At 45.1% G+C, this 24,557-nt stretch overlaps 1 protein-coding gene across 1 annotated transcript; it reads right to left on the bottom strand.

Moving 5' to 3' along the window:
• Positions 1-986: 986 nt before the first annotated feature.
• Positions 987-20,465, bottom strand: LOC144146446 (monocarboxylate transporter 12-like). Its single transcript, XM_077678401.1, has 5 exons — positions 20,218-20,465; positions 19,211-19,455; positions 7,158-7,301; positions 5,260-6,255; positions 987-1,995 (listed from the first exon to the last, which is right to left on the bottom strand). Exons 2-5 carry the CDS (start codon positions 19,437-19,439, stop codon positions 1,787-1,789), a joined length of 1,578 nt encoding a protein of 525 aa, XP_077534527.1. The 5' UTR covers positions 19,440-19,455; positions 20,218-20,465; the 3' UTR covers positions 987-1,786.
• Between the last annotated feature and the right edge of the window lie 4,092 nt (positions 20,466-24,557).

Here is a 24,557-nt window from a genome sequence, read left to right as displayed (position 1 = left end):
TTCATACAATATACATAAACCTGTGGAGGTGCAAGGTGCGGAGTAGCACTCAGCTAATAACTGCCACTGCCCGCGCGACTTGATTTGTAGTGTAGTGTGCTCTGTACACCTTTAAATAACAGACATGCCAGGAAGTTTCCGACGCTTCTGGCATTCCTAATGTGGTTTGAAAGTGTGCGAGTGAGCCTTAAAAACTGACTTGTCTCAATGAAGACATTCCGCAAGTGAGATATGAAACCGCATTTTGCTGTCTTTCTTTTCTAGTGGTTTTCCTCAGTGTGTGGTTGACGCTTACGCCATAATATCAATCAATGTAGAGGTTCATTCGTTGTCAAATGCTCGCCCTGTGTCCTTCGGGTCTGCTCTGCCGCGCGAGGTAATGATTCTTCTCCTTTCATAGGTTGCGTTTCTCAAATCAAGAAACTCTATGCAGCGGCAACCAAGTTCACAAGCCGGGTAGAAGCTACATTCGGCAGCCCAGCGTCATGTCTCTGGGTCAGCATACAATACCCGCTGTTAGTATTCTCTCACACCAGGCAGCTTAACTTTCCTCCACATGTTTCAACAACCCTTCGGTATCCTGTAAAAGGAGTCCTTGCCGTTATTTATAACTCTTTCCAAGTGTTCTATATTGAACATGTCAAACTTCTCTATCAAGCTTTTTTCGCCTGATAAGTGCGTCTTGTTTCTTGTTCCGGAATGATCCACTCATTCATGTTTTCTTGCAAGTCGAAGTTTGTTTGTGGGAGGCCACTAAGTGCCCAAATTTTTGAAAATCCCTTGAGCATGATTTCACCTTATATCAGTGTTTATACTGAGAAAACGGAAAAATAACGACATAGAAGGTGACAGTACTCGTAATGTGGGAGTTGTGAGCACCTTGGTATTGATTCCCGCGCTTTCGTCTTTACTACAATAGTCAAAGCAAACAACTTTTTTTTAACATAATATTACACTTTGTTGAAGACCATGTATATGTAGCAGTTATTGGATTGTCACTGAAAAAATTTCTTTATTGAAAATTTGTATTTAATTGAACAAAGTTTTGCACTACATAAAATTTTCCTCCAAAACAATTGGCCCGGCTTGCAATAGTGGCGGAAAGCTTCACAAATAGCAAAGCTGGCCGTCCCTCCTCCTTCGTCGCACACGGGGCTGTTGCACCTAACATGAATTTCGAAACTTGCCGTTGAAAATTCTTCATGACTGGCCGGCCTTGTCCGTTTTGTCCGCATGCTTTAACATTTCTCCCAAAGTAGACTGCCTCAGCACTTGCTCGAGCCCGCGGCAACCGTCCTCTCAAACACGGCGTCTGCTCCCACCTTCAGGCGCGAACACACTAGAGCTGGCCGGAATAGCACGCGACAAATAACGTCACGAACGCTGTGTAGAGTGTTCTCGAAAGTGGAGCTTGCCGACCCAGGGCGCTCCTTCCGAAGCGCACGCTCTCGTGAGCTCGGTATTTTTCTTGGTATCTTTTGCGATCTCCTCAAGTGGTTCACGCCCACGCGCATTCCTGGACGACGCCGGGCATGCCTCACGGGGTGCGCGCTCACGTGTGCTCGGCTGAGCTAACTTCGCTGGTAACGCCGGACGGAGGATCTAAAAGCTTAAACAGCTGTGCTGTCAAAATGCCAATCGTATGGCTGGAAACTGCCACCACAAGTGACTGCAATTCCCCGCTTTGGTGCTGTTTCCGTTCAATATCGGGCTGTAGAGAATTTTGGGCTTGGAAAGAAGTTGTGCTGAGCAATTCGTACCACCTATATTACCATAAAAGCTGAAATTATGCAAGGGCGGATGTATGTCCTCGTCGCGCTGTTGCTTTAGTCTGCGAGGGCAATGAATTCTTTTTCCTTCCCTCCATGGCTGATCGCTTGTCGGAGACATAGCCGAAAATAAGGAACACGGCAAGTATGGTGGCAGCACACAAGTTGGCCAAGGCAAGCATGAGGTAAAAACCGTTGTAAGATCCGCTGTTGTCTCTAAAAAACCCTGAAAAATGCAAAAGAAGAAGAAGGCACGACAAATATAGTCAGTGTGTTGAAAACACATGAAAGTCACACGCAGCACTGTTGTTTATTGCCAAGAGCGCTTAAAGAAGAGGAGGCACCATAGCTTAACTACAGCGCGCGTACTGCTGTTAATGCCGTTTAAAGCCTAAACATTATTCTAACGCACGAAGATTCCCGCTTGTAGAAGTGTGATCGTAAATCAATGTACACCTTCCTAGACGCCTGTTTAGTGCAGCTTGAGAAATTTAAGAGAGCCAGATATTAGAACTACAATTTGTTGTATTACGGGTTACTTCTTTTTCCTAACTAAAATCCAGTTGCGCATAATTAAAAATATCGCCTACTTCTGACCCCGTATTGCTAACTTTACGGGTTACTTCTTACGGGTTACTTCTTTTTCCTAACTAAAATCTAGTTGCGCATAATCAAAAATATCGCCTACTTCTGACCCCGTATTGCTAACTTTGAACAAGCATGTTGTTTCCAAAAGTGCGAACCTAGGCTCCTCGAAGAAGCAATTAGTAGGAAAGGTATTATTATCGCTAGGCATATTCGCAACTAACAAGATTGTTTTATGGAAAACCGAAGATACAGAGAAAAAAATAAAATTCCGAATCAGGAATCGCCGGTTTGAGGCGTGGAGCACTCCAACCAGGGATTGCGATGTCCCTTTCACACGATTTCCACCAGGAAAACAGTGCTGGAAACTGCAGATACTGCTTTCATTAAAAAAGGTCACCGTTGTAAAAAAAAACAAAAAACCTCACGTCAGTAAGTATTTCCGCCAAACCAATGCGGAAGTTTTTTAGAATGCTCTACAAAAGCGCCAAAATTACTTCGTCAGCTTTGATTGCTCAGGCGTCGGTCTAACCTAAAATCACGAATACATGAGTACACTTCCCCGTATATATATTTTCCCGCTCATGCAGGAACAAGCATGGCTGGGTTGTTTCTGTAATTCTTTCGTAAGTAGGTTTATATATTTCGTGTTTTTATTTTCGTATCCACCTTTAAGGGAAGGTTTACAAGATAAATTCTGTCATGTAAATCTTTCAAATTGACAAGTTGTTTTCTCTTAGGAGTTTTCTTGCCTTCTTATTGTCCCTTGTACCATATTTATCCAGTTGCTTTAGAATGCCGATTGAATGTGCTAACTCGAAAAATTGGGTATTTTTGTGCAAATGCAAGCGTTTGCAAGGATTATGCTTCCTCAATTTTTTTTCGTTTCAGTTCGCACTTCAGGGGTACTTTATTGCCGGTGTGTACAGCCCGCTCGTTCAAGTGCATATTGTTGTTTTCATAGTTCAATTACATTGTATTTTTTATTTTTTGAGGTTCTTTGGATTTTCCGTGCTCCGATTGCGTTATTTACGCTATCAGTATTACTACTTCATGCATTCACTTTCTCATTTTAAATTCTTGTGCACCCGCGAGCAGGTGCACTGTCATTGTGATGCTGTTTATTTGGTGTGTTTTGTGTTTCGCAATCTCATTTACTTCTGCCTTCATCTAGTGAGGGCAGTTCATTGAATGGACAGTTCTAATTTCGTTTAGCAGTTTTTGTACTTTTGCTTTTTTTTTCTCTCACATAAATTATTTCGGAGCTTTTATCTCGACTTTCTCCATAATAAAGGTCAGGCGTGTCACGTTTCCCAATTATGCGCCCTTGTGCAAATGCAGACGGTTACACGGCGGGGGCTTTCAATACTTTTTTTCCTTCAGTTGGCGGTTTGGGCATTACTTCGTCGTCGTCTTCTAAGAGCGGTGTATAAAATACATTGTTTGTTTGTTCGTTCATTTTTAATGTTTGATACTTTTTGCGTATTCGTTTATTTCCTTCAACTAATTATCTGTAGTAGGACTATTTAAATCTTTAATCCTACTTAATTCAGCAAAAGTTAAATATAGCGCAAGGCGTAACGCTGTTGCGGCTGCGGAGACTGAGCAAAACATGTTTCGCACTTTGAAATATGAATTGCTGGGAAATACGCGGTTAACAAAGCAGCCGGGGCCGCCCAGGGGATATCACGAGCAATGAGTGATTTTGAAACCGCCGAGCACGGTACAATCGTTCTAGTATAAGTTATTGACATCATTTGGGAGTTACACTTACTGTTATTTAATCCTTACTGTATATATGTATTAATTGCATCAACTGGAACTTTATATTTATTATCACCGAAGCACGTGTACACGGCGAGGTCTTTAGTGTATTAGAAGTTGGGTACAATTAAATGCACCTTCATGCCTACTTAATCGTACGACTATTAACGTACACTCTTGAAGGGCCAAGAAATCTCGGCTGGACCTTAGAGTGTACACTGAATGACTCAATCGCGGCGCTAAAATAAACGAAAGGTATTTAACATGCCCAGCATTTAGGGACACGCGCCGCCGAAACCTGATTGCGCCCTCTCCCGGCGCTTCGCTCGTCGGGGGCGTAACTGAATGGCGCATAAAACACACGGCCGCTGTTTGTAAACGAAAAAAGCTATGACAAGCTGCTCCGGGACATCAGTAGCATGGCTCCAGCGGCCCACTGTGGCAAAATTGTAGGCTTGTATGACTAACGTACGAGGTTCCCTGGGCGTCTAAACTTTTTCGTAGGCAGCAGCAGAAAAAGTTTAGACGCCCTGGGAACCTCGTACGTTAGTGATACAAGCGTAACATTTTGCAACAGCATGCCGCTGGAGCCATGCTATGGATATCCCGGAGTGGCTTCTCATAGCTGTCTTTGTTATTAAACGTCGGCCGTGTGTTTTATGCGCCATTCAGTTACGCCCCCCGGACGAGCGAAGCGCCGGGAGAGGGCGCAATCAGGTTTCGGCGGCGCGTGTCCCTAAATCCTGGGCATGACGGTTATTTCCCATTCACATATGAGCTCTAAAAGTAAAAACAGCTTAATACCTGGTAGCAGTAACAAAGCTGAACAACCTAATGATATTTAAAAAAATACAACAATTTGCCTGGATAGAGAAATACAAATGATGTATTTTAAAGTGGATACCTAATAATGATATTACTGATTTTAACGTCAGTTGTGCAACCATGACTAGTGCTAGAGCTCTAGTAAAATAGCTTTATGTTGTTTCCTCAATATAAAGCAAAGCGTACACCGGTATTAGAAGCACTTGCGAACCATGTTTGCTTCTTGTAGAAATAACTAAGCCATATTCAGCATAGATCATCTTCTATGATATTTATGCTATTTAAAGAAGGTGCACATAAAAATTTTTGTCCTCACCTAGTATTAATGGGCTGCCCAGGGACACTGGAATCATCAGCAGACCGTACAGTCCTGTGGAGGTGGCCATTCGGTCAACACCGAGGTACTGTGCTACCAGGAGGTTTCTAACAGAACTGGTGAACCCATCTGCCGTGGACAAAATAATGTATAGCGCAACGACGTACCCGTAACTTTTTGCGTACGTCATGAGAATCGTGCAGAGGGCTGTGAGCGCTAGAGCACCGGTAAAAAGTGGGCAACGACTCGATGGCAGTACGTCTGAGATGGGCATGATGATGATACGGCCAAGGAGGGCTCCTACACCACCGAACGAGACCAGGAACTGTGCTTGGCTCATCTCCACTCCGTTGCCGACGGCAAAGTCGACGACAGTAGTTGTCATGGCCACCATTGAGTAGTCTCCAGCTACCGCTGCAACCATAAACACGTAAAATGCGGGCACCAGTAACACAGCGACTGAATCTTTGAAGGTATGTTGTGTGGCTCTGGAATCGGACTCTTCGAGAGCCTTCTGGTATATCACTGGCGTCTGCACAGTCCCATTCGTGGTTTGCACATTCTCTTGAATAGGGATTGGTGTCGCCTTCTCCGCAGCATCTGACATATTTTCAGTGATGACAATGCTCGGGTGACGTAATGTAGCGGCGGATAATTCTTCAAGGGCGACTGAACTTTTCTTGGACAGTTTAAATGTTCTAGGATGGGTGCGCGTTGAACACTTACGAAAGCAGTTTTTGAAGCAAGTGGGCCCTACTGGTGTAGGAATCTTTAGTAGTAGGCAGAGAGGCACCGTGTGGAGGAGAATGGCACCGGTCATAAGCAGTGTTCCCTGAGGGGCAAACGTCGCACGGAGGCGGGAGAGCACTGTTGGCGCGAAGAAGGTAGTGAGGGCCCAGGCGATGTACGTGAATGAAACAGCAGTGGCTTTGTACTTGTCAAAAAGAATAAGGTTGTAGATGGACACGGACGTTATCAAAGATCCAAGCCCGAGCCCTGAAAAGAGGGCAGTGCAAACGAGAAAAAGATCAATTGCAATTATTTTTGATACGTGGAACGCAAGCAAGCGCTCTTGAGTCTGTACGTTCGCGAGAAAGATGGCGGTTACATGATAATGAATAAAGGCCTACTATTTTTTACCTCTGTTAGTTTTGCACTACATTTACCAGTATTTTTATCATCTACGTTTTTATTGCCTCTCACTTATCCCTGACTAATCTTATTGAGTGGCTCAGTGGAATGAAACATTACCTCACGCAGTGTAAATATGATGAGAGTTGCGCAAAATATAAAGCAGCAAGCAGTTCTTTGGTTGAAACATTCGACTCGTCACATGTGAGCAAAGCGCAGCACAATACGCCTTCTGTAGAAAACGCTACTTCAACCCAATTATACAGCGTATGATAAAACGAACCATGTTGAAGGTTCGCCACACTGCCGAGTTAACCGAGAGGAGTTAACGAGATTAGCTGTATCTTCACGACAACGCCTTTACTTGCAAATGTACCCGAAGCTATGTTTGCGAGTCATGGGCCATTATGTTCATGACCGGTGTGTCCAGGAGTGCACTTCTCTCATTTTCAATTACCTGTTTGAGCCTCAGAGAAATGTTTCTATCGTTATTTAGTTTCGATACACCTTCGCATTGTATGTATACAAGCTATTTTTTTATATGTCCCTGCTTGTCACGACACATGGTTAGTACTTAAGACTTACACAGTCTGGTCGGGATGCAGGGAGCAGGATGATGTTTCAAACACGACTACATCGATCAAGCGCGAAACACGCAGCATAAAAAAGCGGTTGACCGTGACAGGACGAGTTCACCTAAAAATCCTTTTCTCTGTCTCGTCAATCGTGCACTAGGCCTAAAAGGTACAACAAAGTTGTTACTTTACCATATGCAACGCCAATCGTCAACGAAAGACCCACTACGTTGATTTGGTAGGCAGAGGCAATCAGCGCACCCGACGCCAGGAAGCAGCCAAAAATTGCGATGTTCACAACGTTGCATCGCTGTTGCAGCGCACCTACCAGGAGGCCTGAAAAGATTTGTGGTTGACATTAAACGAGGTTGAAAAGCAGTGATTGACATAGACGAGGTGACTGAAAGGTAGACCACACACTATGCGAGAACGCGAGACAAGTGCTGTAATGTGTTCCAGAGCTTTGTACCAATTTTCTTAATAGCATATTCTTCTGCGAGTTGTGCTTGTCGAGCCGCAAATTGCAGCTAGGTGCCTAGCCTCTAAACACGTGCACTGCGCTTTAATAAATTATTAGCTGACAAAGCATGATTGCAGTTTCTAGCGGCTGGCCAAGCACAAGCATGCTTGAAGAAAATATGTAACCTTCAGTTATTTCATAGAGGCCAGGTCCAAGGCAATTTGGTGATGTATACTGTTTTGAGCGCCGTATGTAGTGGCTGGGCGTTTTGGCATCTAGCAATTTTGGGCTGCATTTGATGTGTTTTCATCTATTCAACTACTCCTACACTATTTCCTTTTGCCTTCCCGAAGCCCTGATTCGGCGCATAAACCTCGAAGAGTGTAGGCAGTGTAGCGGAGACGAGTTGGTTTGAAGGCACAAGAATAAAAAACGCAGGGGAAGTGTGTTGCAAAAATACCCACCAAAATGAGCATCGAAAGAGCGGAAGGCATGGGAAAACGACCAGTCAACCAAGAAGAGTGCAGAGAAAAACTGGAGCAAAGGAAAAGGGTGCAAAAAGGATAGGGAAATAAAAGTAAAGAGTTTGGCTGGCCTCTTTCTGTCTAATGGCCGTCATGGTATGGCCGTCAGTTTCCCCTCACAATAAGAAGTGTGAGGGAAGCGGATGTGGAAGGAAAAATTAAAATGTCAATTCGAAATTGCACACCAAACGAAAATCAAATTGAAACCCATGAGGCAGATAATAAACGGGAATCGGTTCGCCTATATAAATATGACACAGCCGCAAAAACATTCACTGCATCGCGTGAATAGTCGTGCATCGTGGCGGTAATTCGAGAGGGGTTCTGGCCGATTTTTGTTGCGATGAGCAACACAAATCTAAAACTGCAGGGAAAAGGTCATCCCACTAGCGTAAGGAGAACCGAACACCGGACTTCAGAATGCCACGTGTGCTGTACCAACAAAGGCAGCAGGGCCGCAAACTCTCTGTGGCTACTTATTGGTGGTTTTATGTCAGAACTGTGCCGTAGAGGTGTGGCTATGGCCTCACCCGTATAGCACCGATGGAAGTAGAATGTTGTCGTTCGCGCCTGCCGTAATGTGGAGCGTACCCAGAAGCCAAAATTGGCTGTAGTTAAACGAATAGCATTCATCTACTGCCTTCACGCACATGCTCCTTACAAACAGCGTTGAACCGAAATGCATGAGCGATGACGGATTCTCAATGTAAACGGCCAAGAAATCCGCCACTATTTAGTTGCACCAGCATTCTATGATTATCAGAAAATTTGAGGTCCTGGTAGTAAGCTGTACTGCGATACTTTTAAAGGTACGACTATAGTTGCTCAACTCCGCATCTGACTTCCATCTCACTTCTGCGACCACCAAGCATTGGGAAATGCTGCATTTTCACCCGATAAGACAAAGTTATTGTAATAAGCAACTGTGTTGTTGGCAGGCAATTGTGTTGTAGGATGCTTCTTCAGCTGGAAAGCAATCTTTTTAGTGCGGCCTTGAACGAAGTATCTCAAGAGTATTCATCGCTATAGCAGTGTAGCTTCAACTTAAACGCTCATTGTGGTGTCTCTTCTCTAGTGCGAGCGGACGCCAGATCCCGCACGTGACCTAACTGGCACACCTTTGATAATACCAGATAATACCCAAACGCCACAATGTTTGAGATCCTCGTTTGAGCAATAATAGGCCTAACCAAAGACAACAACGGGATTTTAGTTAAACAAAGTTCCTTAGGTCATCACTTTACTGCAATTTGTAGTTATGTTCTCATGACCGTAATTGCAAAATTATTATTGAAAAAGCATTTACAATTTGTTGTGTTGGCAACAAAGGACGAAGTTTAAATGCGGTGGAAATAACATTGAAACAACATTTCAGTTAGTAGGGGACTGCCAAAGAATCCAGGAGGCCCAAAGTGTGGATAACGGTTGTCTTTTTGAAACCCGGCGTTTTACTTTTGTTGACAGTGTTGGCCAAACAACATTAGTGTATTTAGAAACACTGGAAATTATTTTCTAAGGGCTCATCTTGATGTACCACTTTTAGTGCTTCGTCAGTATGTTTAACGAGGTAAATGGATAAAATTTGTAATAATGTTTCGTGTTCACGCGTTCTTCATTGGTACTTATGGAGCCCTTATCTTTGTTAAAACCCAACCGCAACGATCTATGAAAGTCATTAATAATTATCACCCCTGTTTTCTATGTGCAAATTGTTAGCCTCAAAAACGTTGCTTCTTCCCTGGATCGGGGCAATTTTTTGTACGTTTTATATTTTATCACCTAGTAGCGCGACATTGAAGCGTCAATAATTAATCAGGACAACAGTTGCGCCTCCTCTCGAGTGTTTAGGTACCATAAGTCAAAGCTATTTTACTCTATTTATTATATTTTAACATTATGGCTAATAATGCGTTCAATTTAGAAAAAGCAGCACATCCGTTTGTGAACACTATGAATGTACACAGTTTGTGTTAAACTAAAAACATAAATTGCCCGATTGCAAGGCACACACAACTCGAGGGCCACCACTGATTCTATTTGATGGTAAACACAAGGACTATTTTCTGCCCCCGGCTGCATAAAGGCTGTTTTATGAATGCATTGTGGCTTCTACTTCAAAACCTATGCTGGAGATTTCTATGACGTACATGCAGACCTCAGGCCTACGACCTCAGTTCTATGGGACAGGTATAAGAACATGTATCTGCACTGCTTCGGCAATTGAATTCTATAGCAAGGTTAAAAAACAGCCGAGTGTACACGTTGAATAACGAGGTAGATTATACATCTGAAACGAAAGCTAAACGGCTACGTCGTAAATGCGAATCCTCCCCCAAACTCGTCGATATTCACGCAGCTCTGTCGGAAGAAATAAAGCATGCCAAAGAACACTATTTCAAAATGCTTTGCCCAGCTTCACAAAGGATAATTCAAAGAAGTTCTGGAATTCCATTGGTGTACGGCAATAAGGGTTAGCGATGTCTCGCATGATGGCCTGCTGACCGGCAATTCCATTATGATAGCTGATCACTTTAATAACCACTTACCCTGTGTTTATTCTTTTCTGCCGCTCCAAAATAACAGCGTATCTTTTCCCACTGATGTTCATGTTATCTTGTATTCCGGTAAGCTGAGTATGCTTCTTAGGTTACAAACTAAACCATCTCTTCGCAACGATGGCATTCCAGGCGCTTTTTTTTGGGTGTTATCCAAAACCCTGGCCAGCTTTGTACTATCTCTTGGCCCCGATGGCATTCAAGACTCTCTGATGGGACGTTATTTAGAAACCCTGGCCAGCTTTCTAGATCTGCTCTTCCAGGCCTCCCTTAAATCCGCTACCTTGCCCCCTCACTTCAACACAGAACGTGTTGTTGCGTTCATAGATATGGTCATCCTCTTCTTCTTCCCAACTATCCCCCTATTTCAATATTCTGATGTGCCTGTAAACGTCTCGAACATATTGTTGCTACGTGTAGCTTAGAATTTCTGGACCAACGCAATATATCGACCCCCTTCCAACACCCATTTCGTAACGCATGCCTACATTTACTCAACTATCAACTGTGGTTTACTTTTACATCCTATCTAAATAAAAATGTCCACGTGGATGTCATATTTCTTGGTTTGATTAGACCCTTCGACCCTGCGTATGTTCCTCATATCTAATTAGCCGCAAGCAATATGTCAACGTTAAAGGTCATATTCGGATGTCCTTCCCGTTACTTCTGGCGTTCCCTAGGGGAACGTACTTGCGCCCACACTATTTCTTTTCAAGCAAAGCGTTCTACCACTACCAGCAAACTGTTTTTTCGGGGTGTGTGGGACACTAAAATCCCAACGCGGCGGAGGCGGCGGTGGAGGAGGAAGGTGCGGGAGGTTGGGGGGGGGGGGGTAGGGGGTAGGATTTCACTCACGGAGCACACTGTAGATGGCGCGGCAAATTTACTCAGCGTTACGCGCGCAGAGGTGCCTTCTCGCTGCTGGGCGCGTCAGCGGTACGGCTTTGTCATCTGCTTTAGCGACGGTTGCTTTGGGCCTGTTTTGGCACAGCTTCGAATTCGTTGCGTGCTTCCTTCGCACAGCTTAATAAACGTGTTCAACAGCACATCCTGGGTAACCGCGACCCAACAAAATGAAGTGGCCGTACGGCAAAGATACGTTAGAGATTGGTTTGAAGAGCGGGAATTCAAAATGTAGAGACCGCAAACAGACATCTGGCCGCTAGGGAAACAATGCCTTTTTGCGGACGGCTTGCCACGAATGGGAATTCCGTTTTCTAAATTGATGAATACCAATTCGAGTGTGTTTTAAGAGATATTACAAAAGTTGGAAGCAGCAACTGGTCCTGACAAATAGCGATTATAAAAGTTCCCTCAGCTTTCTAGCAATTCTCAACCTTACTAAACTAACTAGTTTAAATCCGTAATAATGGGAATCACTAAGTTCACACGCCAAATTTTTTCGATGTCTGCGCTCTAGTCGCGGGATGGTGCCGCCCCGACCTAGCACGTAAGGATGGCTAGGTTCCGCTGTCTTACCCTTCAAAACAAAATAAGTACATGGGTAGTTTTAGCGCGCTGGTCACTTATCTAGCAGTGGGAAAGTGGCAAAGGCAGTGCGTGGTATATCTTTACTTTATTTGGCGGCATGAACGCAAGTGTGTCTTTTTCGTGATAAATGAAATAAAAGAGAAAAAAAAATCCACATGAAAATTTACGACGTGGAAAATTATGGGACGCGTTCAACAATAGCACACCAATTTTTTTAGATTCATATCATAGCCTAAGAAGGTCTTAGATGCCATTTTTTATTGCGAAGCTTTCAGCCACCCAGTGATGTCGACTGTAGTCAACGCAAAACGCACGGCAGGAAAGCGAATTTTCTCTGACGGCAATCGAAGCAGAGGAAGTTGCCGTGGCCCTCGCGCTAACACATCCGAGGGCCGGCACTATAGTAACGGACTTTAAGAAGGCGTACGCCAGCTTCCGAAAAGGGAGGGTGTCCCCCGCGGCACATGCGATATTGTCCAAGCGAAGTCCCTCGAGGCGAGCCTTAGAGGTCGTGTGGGTGCCGGCTCACTCGAAGGTGGAAGGAAACGAACTCGCCGACCACCAAGCCCGAGAGTTATCCGTCCGGGCCGAGGACGAGCCGGCGCAGCTGCGCCCCATCACGAGCTATAGAGAAATAACTGAAATTTACAGAGAGCGTAGATGCAGATTTCCCAGGCCTCACCCACAATTGAGCCGAAAACAGCAGACCGTAATCCGAAGAATACAGGCAGGGTCGCTAGCGCATCCCACACTTCTAAACAAGATGTACCCTGACAGGTACGAGAGTACTTGCCCGTTCTGCAAGGAGAGACAAGGCACTCTGGCACACGTCCTAGCCGAGTGCGAGTCTCTTAAAATCCGCCCGCCCCCCACCCCTATTCCCACACCCGACCCCCGAGAGCGATGGGAGACCTTGTTGTCTAGCCCCGACCTGACGATCCAGCTCGCGCTGGCAGCCAGGGGCCAGGAGCTGCTAGACGCATATGGGACCCGAGAAGAGGGTTCCACCCCATCCGGTGCCTGCGTGCACTAGCCAATACCTCATTGGGCTCAATAAAAGTTGATTATCTCTCTCTCTCTCTCTGACGACAATAATGATTGCGGGTGAAGTGGAGAGTAAACGCTTCCCGTGATCGAAATAGGTCCGGGGTTCCTCAAGTTATCAAGGAAATGTCCACCAGACTGCGCCCTTTCGGCGCATTCAAACCAGTTTGTTTTCTGAGAGAGTTGCATGGACGGGAAAACTGAACAGAAAACCCAGACAGCAACCGAGGAATCTCTTACAAGAATGCTTCGCGTTCAACCATCGTAGTCGGTTAATGGAGGCGTGCATGATTTTTACTATGCCCTTTCTGGCATGTAGGCCCTTTTGGAAACCCTGTTGAAGAAGGATATCAGCCACTAAGGCCACTTATAAAGGAGCAGGTGATTTTAGTCCTTAGCGCCCTTTTTCGACATACCAGTGCCAAAATCTTCCGGAGTCTGAAAGGTAGGGAGCGCAGTTTCTCTATTTTTCACTAACTGCATACGTCGTATCTGAGCAAACTGGCCCTTTTGATAAAAGACGCCTCAAATAAGTATTGCTTTAGCCGCTCACGTGCCAAGTGACGTGGGAAGGCTCCCAGTTTCCGCATAACGATGAACGCTGGAAAAACATTCTCGGGGAAATTAGGTTTGCTGAAGTGCGTAAATCAAAGACTCTGTGACTGCTAAATTCTGCTCGGGCCTCTGTCGTGACTTTTCCTAAGCCGTCGTTCTGTCTTCATCGCTTTCGTTTAACGATCTTTTGGGGAAAATTACCCCAACAGGCATCTTTTAACCGCTACGTAGGGCTGATGTTTCTTTCTGAGCTTTTGTTTCTACGTCTTTTAGACCTAAACCTCCACTGGTCAGACATCACGCCACATCCGCATAAATAAAGCCCTTCGCGGCTGGGGTGAACTTGTTTTTCCAGTGCCGTCACGTTTATCTGTGACGCAACTCTTGCTGGGCCACCTTTTCTTTCTCCGCTCCATTGACGATGCTAAGCTATTGAAGCGGCGCAATCAACGAGTTCCATTCCATTGACGAGACTCCGCCCGTACTCAAGCCACAAACTCCCTCGCCGCAACGGGGACCACACACCGCGATGCTTACTGCGCTATGAATTCAAGCGCAAGTAGACTTCCGAGTGCGCCCTATATCTTTTCCGCTGCCTTATTCATTAAGATAGTGCTGTCTTCTAGAATAGGCGAAGCGAAGTAGTTCATCATGACGCTAATGAGCTCTAAAAGTTGGCGCCTCGACGCCATCATCTTCGGGTACGCGGGACGCGGGTGAATGGCAACACCCTCCGCAACCTACTGATTTCGGTTTCGGTTTCGGTTCAGTTTCATTCGCAGGGTTTCCAAGGAGCTATGATTTCAGTCGGATTTACGCAATATTCCGGGGCGGGAAATTCAGTGTTTCACGTGCGTGCGTCTAACTGTGCCATACCGACGTAACATAAATAGCGATGGGTAAGTTCATATGGATGCACAATGAACAGTTAACCGCTCCTATGAAGGAGCATTTCACTTTTGTGTTATACCGATTCCTATGAAGGAGGCATCAACCACATTTTTACAATTTGCAGCGGCGCCCATTTCCTCTACCGTAGAAGAAATAAAACCTCAATGACACGTTTGCGCACCACGGAGCGCTACAGCCTTTCGCCAAGGAATGTTGCTGCTTCGTCCTGCCAGGAATCGGTAAGGGATGTTCTGAATCACGGAGCTGATATGCCGGTCTGGGGATGCGTATTGCGGGATGCACAGTGCACTCAAAGCTTTCAACATGACGTCGGCGCTTCCACCCTGTTACTGTTGGGGGGAGGGGGGGGGGGGGTAGCATGATATGCAAGCCTAGAGATAGGCACGTAACTTAACAACACCCAGCGCAATATGAACCTTCCTCTTGAGAAGAATTTATCGTTCTTATAGATGCAGGCGCATCGCTGTACCGCGAAGTTAGTGCGTAGCACTTTGGTTGCAGCTACTGTGGTTTGACGTCGGCGTCAGCGCCGTAACAGAGCGAATGAACATTGCAAGGAAAGAGATGAATAAATTGTTGTTGCGAAGGTCTGATGAAGAGGCCGTCAGACATGATGGGCGGTGGCGGTGCGCTGCGAGAGGTTGCCATAGCAGCGCGTGCCGTCGTGCGCTCGACGATGATACGTGTTCACTTCCTGAGACGCCGTCGGACATCCTTCCTGAGACGATGTTGGCGCCGCCGACGCCGAGGCCCATCGCTGCCATCGAAAGAACCCACGAGTGACTGCTGTCTAAGCGCACTGCAGCACTCAGGACTGAGTGATGAACGAGCTCTCCGTTGGCTTCGCGTACTCCTTGTTGCGTGGCTCATTCGAACCACGTGAAATTTGCGCGGTAGGTTCGAACGTGATTTACAATAACATGCTCGGCCGCGGCGATGCGCTCCGAGATAACAGAATGTAGCTTGTGCCACCCTGAGTTTCCTGATCACGCGATCACTTCCTGCAATGCAGAAGCTGTGCGCCGTGACAGATAGGACTGCAGTTCGCGCTGCGCACAAATTTCGCCTTAGGGACTACAGTAATCGTCAGCTGTCGTCACCTATGTCTGTCAATCTTTGAGTGAGTAACTTTAAACTGCTGGGATAACACGGGCGTGCCAAAATAAACTGCGAGTTTCTTTAGCATCATCGGCGGCTTGGACACCATTTGCGCTTAGGCGTTTTGTCTTAATTCTTGCGCATCTCACTAATTGGCGCATGTCCTTAGCAACAAATGGTTACAGTTAGCAAAAAACGCAAGATTAATCCCCACTTACGAAAACACAAAAAACAGGTTCTTCAACAGAAATCTTCTTCCAGCAGGAATTATAGACTACTTTTTTCAATGAGCCTCAGGAAATAAGCTGGGTAGGGCACAAGTTTGATAACAAAATTTCCATAAAAGACCTAGGTAGACGGTTAGTTTTGCACTGAATAAGTTAGAAGCGCAAGTGTAAAATAATAGCAATAAACTATTTATGGCTACTGCTATAGCGCACTTCCCCAACTAGCCCAGCTTCAAAACAGATCTCTTGAATCCACATACCAACGCCACCGAGTAAGACAGAATGAGAAACACTGATCCGTAGGGCGCCCGGAACAGACCAGAAGCAGTTCACGCCGGCTAACCCAATGGCAATTTTTGCGTGAGGACAAACTGCGGGTCAACCACGATCCCATTCCGCTGCATAGGCAGAGAGAAATGCGGCCGGTATCACTTGGTCCGTCTGGTCCGCTATCCTCTATTTCACTGTAGCAGCTCTGATCTTAGTACGCATCAGTGTTCATTGCGACATACTATGAGACCCTTTTATAAACATCGTGAATTATCTGTGAAATAGTGAATTCCTCTGGCTCTTTGTCTGAATGCTTGAAATTTTTTCACATGCTTCCGAATGACAAATACCCCTTTTTTTTTTGGTGATTTTAAAGCCTCTTGACGAGTATGGGCACCGCTTTTAGAGTTTGCCTTTTTTCGTGCTAATAGTGGTAAATATTTTTATTGCCGGCTTAGAAAACGAGAAGAAATGCAGCAGAAATGACAATTTGTGCCGTTTTTTTTAATTCAACAGCAACATGGGTTTTACGTGACGGTTTCTTTGCAATTAGCTCACAATACGTCACATAATAAAACCAGTTGGCGGGGATCTATACTTCGCACACTGGTAACTACAGCCTGCGTAACAGACGCGTGATTTTACGCGACAGCCTGCAAATGGCCGCTGCCATCACCGCGAAATACGGCAAACGATTTCGCCGACCTTCGGAGCCGTAAAATCATCGTAAACTTGGAACAGGCGCAGTGTCGCACGCAGCGTGATATTAAATTGTTTTCTAGGGAACAAAGTAACTGTTTGACTGTTTCTAAGTCAGTCATAACAGAGCATACGAATAACTTCCGTATTTTTATTACGTAGGGAAATAAAATAGCAGTTATTAGTTTGGCGTAAAAGCAACACAAGGAGGCCATACATGCCTCTCCATTTAAAAGAACTCAACGCATTGTATTCGTCCACACCCTGCCAAGTAAGCTGATGAGTCACATGATCAAAATTCAGACACAACTAACAAAGATAACTGACTCTTTTCTTACTGTTCTGAGTACGTTCGAGCTTTATAAATGAGTAATTGGGCGCCATTATCAGGCGTAGCGTTTCGCTGTCCTTACATCTTCATACAACAGATGGTCTCGACGGTATTTTTTGTACTGTTACGCCATAAACTTGCAACGTAGCTGCAAACGATGGCGTGGCGGCGGTGACAGCCGAGAAGCTGATAACGAAACAAAAAGTTTTGAAGTTGCCATTGAAGCGGAGAACTCAACTATGTGTCTAAGAGAATTTACAGAGAATAACTAGATGCAAAAACCACTAAAAGATGGTTTTGAGCTGAACACGCGCCTTGTAGTCACTTCTCGATCAACGCTAATTGTTCACCTTGTGGTGTTTACGCCAATGCTAACTTAGGAAATCTGTTTCCTTTGTCATTCTCAGCCGCTGATTTATTTTTTACAATATGTAGCAGTGGTACGACATCATTCTTCAACAAGATATGCTAGCTTGCTAGTTAGCTCTGTAAGCTTACCGTCAAATTACACTCAATATGTGCACGATTCCCGAATTGCTTGCTTTTGGCTTACTCAAAAAACATTGACCTGTTTTGCAGAATAGGGCCTCGGGGGTCTTTTCTGCGTCAGCCGCATTGACTATCTCACCTCCAATATATCCTTGGTGCGTGACTCACGCATGTCCACATTTTTTATTCATTGCTAAGTCATGGAAATTTCAATATACGTAGACAACGTTAAAGTATGTATATCTTTTATGAAATTGTTAGTTTCCCAAATCGATAATCCAACTTCCCAACTGCCTAGTCATGCTTACAAACATGCAAGTTAAGGGTGAATATTTATTACGCACTCCTAGCTGAATTAGACTGAACTGGAAATTTGCCGACGTGTTCATTAGAATTTGCGCTCAGTTCCTAAATATGATTCAGTATTATCTGTCTAGTTTGGTGCTTCGCTTTACTTGTATCCCTCAAAGCAGCGCAGGGAGCTTATAGTGAAAGGAGGAATAATTTTCAACTACGGAAATTGGAATAGGTGAGACATAAGCGCTTGACGAGAGCTTAGTTTATTATTGAACTAACCACATCGTGCACCGAGTAGTCCACTCTACCTTTGACCCAGAGTAAATCACAACAGATTTTTTGCTAACGTCCGTAGAAACGATGACGACTGCGAGAGGTTTGATGTCGCACTATGTGTCGTCGATTCTTTAATTACTTAGAAGAATCACCTAAGAGGTTACGCAACTCCTGTGAGAGGAAATTTCTACTTTCCAGTATTCCGCAAAAAGACGCGTGGTGCTGCCTGCAACGTTCATATTTATGGGCTAGGTTTGACGGCTTATCGGGGTGTCGACGTCATGTGCATCATAATATTTGAAGGCTAGGCGAACTTTTCCGCCAATGCTCTGTAGCTCTCAATCTAATTTACATACATTGAAAAGAGTTGTACTTAAATATGCGGCTTCGACGACTCTATTGTTACGCCAAATGTCATTTACAAATCATAATTAGTTTTTCACAGAGAACTTGCCAGGGTTACGGAATTCCTGGTTTATATCAATGCAACACCAGACGTCGAGGGAGTATGGTTGCAGACAATGGATGCACCTCTTCTTTGTTTTACGCTATTCCAAAACAAAGCTGATGACATTTAGCCGCTACGAAACCTCCAATATTTCTCAAAGTTTCTTTTATAGTTCTTAGTTAGAGATTTATCAGTAAAGACATAAATACTGCGTTAGTCCCGTCTGAAATCATCGTATGAGGTTCAAAAGGAGAAAAAGATTGAGGCCTATGTTTGTCCGCTGGGATAAAACTTCATCCCAAAGTTAAACTGTGCTCATTAAAAAATAATTATGCCAAACCGTAATTGAAAAATAAACAGTGTTTAAAGCATTGTTTAATGCGCTCGAAGGCCAATGGAGCGGCATGGAGCTCCGCTGGTCGTGCACCTCCAGAGAGAGAAATATCACGTTTCTTGTAAAGTTCGAGTTAGAGGTAAACCGAGGGATATATAGTGACCACTGTCCTTTAGCTAGGAATTTTAACCTCTGGTAGAGCATTCTGTGTCGGTACATAACGCATTCCTACCTGCTAGATGCATCGACATGGTGAGGATATTCTGTGGCCACGCGGCACTCTGCCGGCTTATGTTGTAGTCATCCATGAAATAGACGAAAAGCATGGGCATGAAAGTGGCCGGTAAAGTGATGAGAAGTGTAGAGAGCGCCGCCAGCAACGGGACGCTCCAACAGGTGTCCACGGGAATGTTCTTGGTTCCGAATGTCCGGCATTTCTTGGCAGCAAATGCAGAAGGCATGGCTCTGCCTAGATTCCTGCGCCCAATGAAAAGTTATGGAATTCCAAAATTTTTCATGTTTGCGTAAGTTTTAATAGGTTATTTATTTCCGAAAAGGTGATAATTCGTCGAGATGTAAGCTATTTTAAACGACGTTTATTCTGAAACAAACATAAAATGGCCACGCAATAACTATCAATACTGAAAGTCCAAAGCTAGTCAAGACTGGTTGCAAGAGGGATTCTACGGTGCCTGAGCAGTATTAAAAACGGTATAATCAAAAGACACAGCGAGAAAGTGATGCTAATCAGTGTAGGTTTTCCCAGGTACAGTAACGTTCCCAGTTACACTGACGTAATTACAATTACGTAATTATGACGTAACCCAACGAATTCCAAACCGTTATCTTCTACATAAATATATAAATTTCATATTGAGCACAAACCTACACGCTGAAATCGTACAACCCAGAGCACGCACAATATGTAGAGTAAACTTCGAAGATTCAGGCGAAACCTTGCAGAGCAGTTACACTAACGCTACCCTAGTGTTGCAGATTTTTGAGCTCGCAACAAAGGTACAGTAGTTCCAATGATTGCTGGCAACATTTCCAAATTTTCCGACTGCTGAAGTAATGTCCCGATTTTTAATTGGTGAAAACAGAAGTCAACACGTATAATATGATGCTATGTCACGGTATCAACTTTTGGCTTACATAAAATTCTAATTAGCAATTAATCCCAGGGCGATTATTCCTGCTCCCGACTAACACATTATAGGCTACTAAAAATTTGCTTACCTTTGTATTTCCGCAGGGGGATGTAATGCCGCGAAATAGAATTCAGGACGCCGTTGTCAATGTTAACACGCGTTTTTTGAACTGGCAACATGAAATCCGGTAAAAATGGAGTTGAAAGCACTGCACACCGGGTTGCCCTGAACGCTTTCAGTCATCTGCTTCTATAGCAACAGACCCGCATAAAGCCTTGCGCATAATCTAGCCGCAGCCATACATGCCCTTTATAGGAAAGCACAGCCGCGTGTACTGAGTAGCGGTGCGCGTTCCCCCCTGGCTTGGAGGCAGCCAAGGTCAGCCCACGAAAGCCATTTTTTTGCGCACGAAAGCAGGTACACGGCAGCTGTTCCGACCGGGCCGGTACTCAAATGCGCAAGTACAGAGCTTTACGCAAAAGAGGTGTGCTTCATGTGTGCAGCCTCTACACTATGCCTACTGCAAAACAGCTGATTCTAATTTTTATTTTGCTGCGAATTGAAATCACCGTCGAAACCCGTTTATACTCACAAGGTTCTACTCAGCGAGCATTGTTTTCATTGTGGAGCATCTGAATCTTTCGCTTCCAATGTGTTAGTGACATTGCCTAATTGCGGCATAGTACCGCACAGTGCTGGTTAAAGCCTCTGGTGAAGAGTCGAAGATACACAAAAAAGCGGACGTTTGACGGGCTTTGTTACCATAACACCTCGTTTCAGCTTTTCAAAAGCATTTATCCTGTTCTGCGAGTCGTAGAGTCAGTGTCGCAACCACCAATCTTACGGTAAGCGCCGCATTTCGAGACACAACGATGGATAACTGGTTCACTTCGGATTACAAAAGAAGCGGGAAAGCGGAAGAAATAGTTTGATTTCGTACAAAATACGGTGAATCTCGTACAGACTTCCGGGGCTGTTAGTGATTAAGAGTGAGTATTTTTCAACGTTTGTGCTCAGCAGCTCCCGAATGTTTTGGAACAACGGGCACATAGAAATTAAAATGCTCGAGGCTTTTTCTTGGGGTCACGAACGTACGCTTTTAGGAGCCACGGTTGTTCGTAATCGGAAAAGAAACATTTGATCTTGCAAGACAAGCGCCGCATTTACAGGGCTGCGACAGAACCGTATCGCAGCAAGCTAGCGGCGCAGTGGCGAAATAACGCTTTCGTTCTAGCTGACGCGGTAACTCGCTGCGGCTTCCGACCGTGGCGTGCCGTTTACCTTTCGTCGAGATGACATAAACTGGGTTCACTGCGCTACTGTCACAGCCATGTGAATGAGGCCACCAAGCGACATGCGGCCACTAGGTCAGTGTTCTAATGAACGGAAATGCCAGAGCTTTCTTATCAAGACTGCAGGTCACAGTGAGTGGGTGGTATCCTTGCCAGGAGTTAAACTGAACAATACAAGGTTTTTGTTATAGGCATGTCACGCTGCATGTTTTTAGACCATACAGCAGCCCCAGATTTCGTATCGCGACAGCTGAAACATCATTATATTTCTAGCTAATCAATAAGTGAGGCCATTCTCTATCACAGAAATTCCAATGCGGGACTTGTCCAAGGTACCTGCAGAGGGTTTTGAGAACCAAGACACCACTGGAAACCAAAAGGAGACAAACTTGGTTGCATCTTCAAAAACATCAAAAAGTGTAAGTTGCTGATGTGTAATCTCGACACTCATTCGTCACAAAAAGAGGTAAAAAGAAAGTTGCGAAATCTGTAGTTTAGACTTAGCGCCGTGTCTTGAGAATCAGCACTGTAGTGAATTCGAAGACGGCAACCCACTTAAGGCGCAGGGAAATATGGGGCGACCACGTAGGCGCAAGAAATGTATCTGGAAGGGGTCGCGACATGTTCCCGTGTCTAAGATCTTCGCATTCCAAGGAAATGTAGGAATTTCGTTAGAGGGAAGCCGAATCTTGCCGGAGCTTTAATCAGGGTCATACGAGTCAAGCGAGCAAACGGCGTGGCAGTGTGCAGCGAGGTGCGGAAATTACCCTCGAAGCAGAGCCTACGTCTTTCGTATCTCAAAAAGGCTATCTGTGGAGAGACGGTCTCTTGTTACGAAAACATATCGCTTTAAAGGACCTGTTTCAAACTACCGCTTCCCTAGCTATGATCTTCAGCTGCTATAGGTAATAACGTCTTTGGCAACGGAAGCAAATAATTGGCAGCCCGTAGTCTCAATACATGCGAATGAATCGCCAGGCGGGAAGCCAACACCACCTTATCACCGTTGATCCAGCCGAACCTGATGCACGGATTCATTTCTGGAGAAACACTGGTGTCTAAAAAAAGAAAGGCGATATGAACGAAACGTTTTTCTGGAAGTTGTAGCGGGACCGCCCCTTATCATCAAGCTGCAGCCCAGCTGCCGGTTAATAAAAATCAGTTAGCAGTTATTCGTTCAATGCGGAACTGTAAGAGCATTCGCTGTTTGTGTGGCCGGAAATGTCATATTAAATATTTCTCTTTTGCGTACCCTAAACGACGTCATTGTGCACCTTTCTGTTCTGCTTTGAGCAGCCATAATAACTAAACCTTCTGTTTTCGTTTACGTCATAGCGAAAGGAACGCGGAAGCCTATTGAAAGCGTGTTTTCCGCCTGCATTCGAGCTAGGTGCATGGGCCGCAAATGAAAAATATCCCACTGTCTACCGACTACACGGGATATGAAAGATTGCCTTTGCATTCTTAGGCAGGCTTCGGTGGGACTGTGCAGCAGCGAGCATGCCACAAGGTTCCCGCAACATGAATAGGAGAAACCTTTCGGCAGTAAAGCATCTACGTATTGCATGTCAGAAGCGGTTTTAAAAGAACACATGTGGGCATAGTACCAGTAAATACTTGAGAAAATGAAAAGTGCATGGAGATTCAAGTTGACAATCACGAAGGGAGAATAGAAGAAGGGCAAATAGCGAGTGAAGACTGGGCGGCGCGGTTCTATACAGCCAAAGCTGGATCTAGCGAAACGTGATCTTGCGAATTTTCCGATGTAACGACTAAATCCCCATTCCCCACAGGTGCCTATACGGCTCAATGCTTTGATGAACGCGAACAAGGAAAAGAGAGTCAGTGCCATTTCCAACTCAATGAAGTATTTCGTGCACCGCAAGCACTCCGCATAACAAGACGAAGAAATCCTGCCCTGTTCCGGGAAACAGCTTCGTCGGCTCAACGAGGTGGTAGTAGGGCCGAGCTTCTACGACTACCCGAGAGCAGACACCCACATTACGGAATCTTGGAACGTGACGAAATTGTACAGTTAGTTTCCGGTGCACAAGGTGTGCTACAATGCCGGTGACCCATGAAACTGCCGAGGCTCCTGTAGCCGCTCCAGGCCAGGAGATGAACGCTATTGACTTGCTCATGCACTTTGCTGCGTCTATTCTCGAAGGAACCTTGGATGCTTTGAACTTGCTGGTGTGCTAGGAAGTCTGTCCGCCCCATGAGAAAAATTGCACGCAGACAAAAAACACAGGCTCTTTTGCCATTTAATAAATTCGTTTCCATCAAAACTTGAGCGTTTTTCTGTTCTTTGTTTCACCGTGAACTTCTGGCGCATTGCTAAATTATCGGCACATGAGCGCCATGGGCGTCGAAAAACCGATGTCATAGTAACTGCTGGGATAGGCCTCCTCCCTTCAAACATCCAATTCATGGCATCAACTGCTTGTAAATTGTTAATTTCGATTGTACAAAAAGGTCCATGTAACTAAATAATACGTCGTTATCGGTAACTTGGTTAGATTAGGTTTTAACCACAGTGGCTTCTACAGATCTTCCCCTTTGTTTAGTAGCTTACCGAGAACGCACGGCCGGTTTGTCGAACGTTAAGGTATTCTGTCGCATTCCAGGTGGCCTGACGTTGTCATCTGAGCTTGTACTATCTTTTTGCGCCTCCTGCAGTGACGACTGTAGAACGAGGCGTTTATCGGCGGGCCAAATTCGTTCACGGCAGCAGCGTCGAGTACTGTCTATAGTTACCCGCGCTATAGGTGGCTTAAAGATAACAAGGGCCTAGCGAAACACGCATCACGGATTGTCAACGATGGCTTGAGGCGAATGGAAAAGCACAAGGGCGGGTCGGTCAGCTAACCACCCACAGTAAGTTCATTTCACGGGCAATTATATTCTAACCGGGTTTTAAATAAAGTGTAAATAAATCATTTTAAATAAACCATTCTATATAAAGTATAACTCCTCTTCCCACTTCTCTTTCCCTGCGTGCCGAGAACGGGAGGTTAGGTCAGGCGGGTCGCATACCCACGTGCTCTGCGTCTTTTACGTCGTGCCACTTCTAATAAAGAGCCTGTAGCTGCTTCTTGACGGGTATATTGCTTGCAGAAGACCGGGCGCTCACCGT

Source organism: Haemaphysalis longicornis, unplaced genomic scaffold (assembly GCF_048455015.1).
Source record: "Haemaphysalis longicornis isolate Haplotype H1 unplaced genomic scaffold, Haemaphysalis longicornis Haplotype H1 scaffold_7, whole genome shotgun sequence".
NCBI lineage: Eukaryota > Metazoa > Arthropoda > Arachnida > Ixodida > Ixodidae > Haemaphysalis > Haemaphysalis longicornis.
The sequence above is the reverse complement of the archived record's forward strand: the minus strand, read 5'-3'. Positions and strand labels throughout refer to the sequence as shown.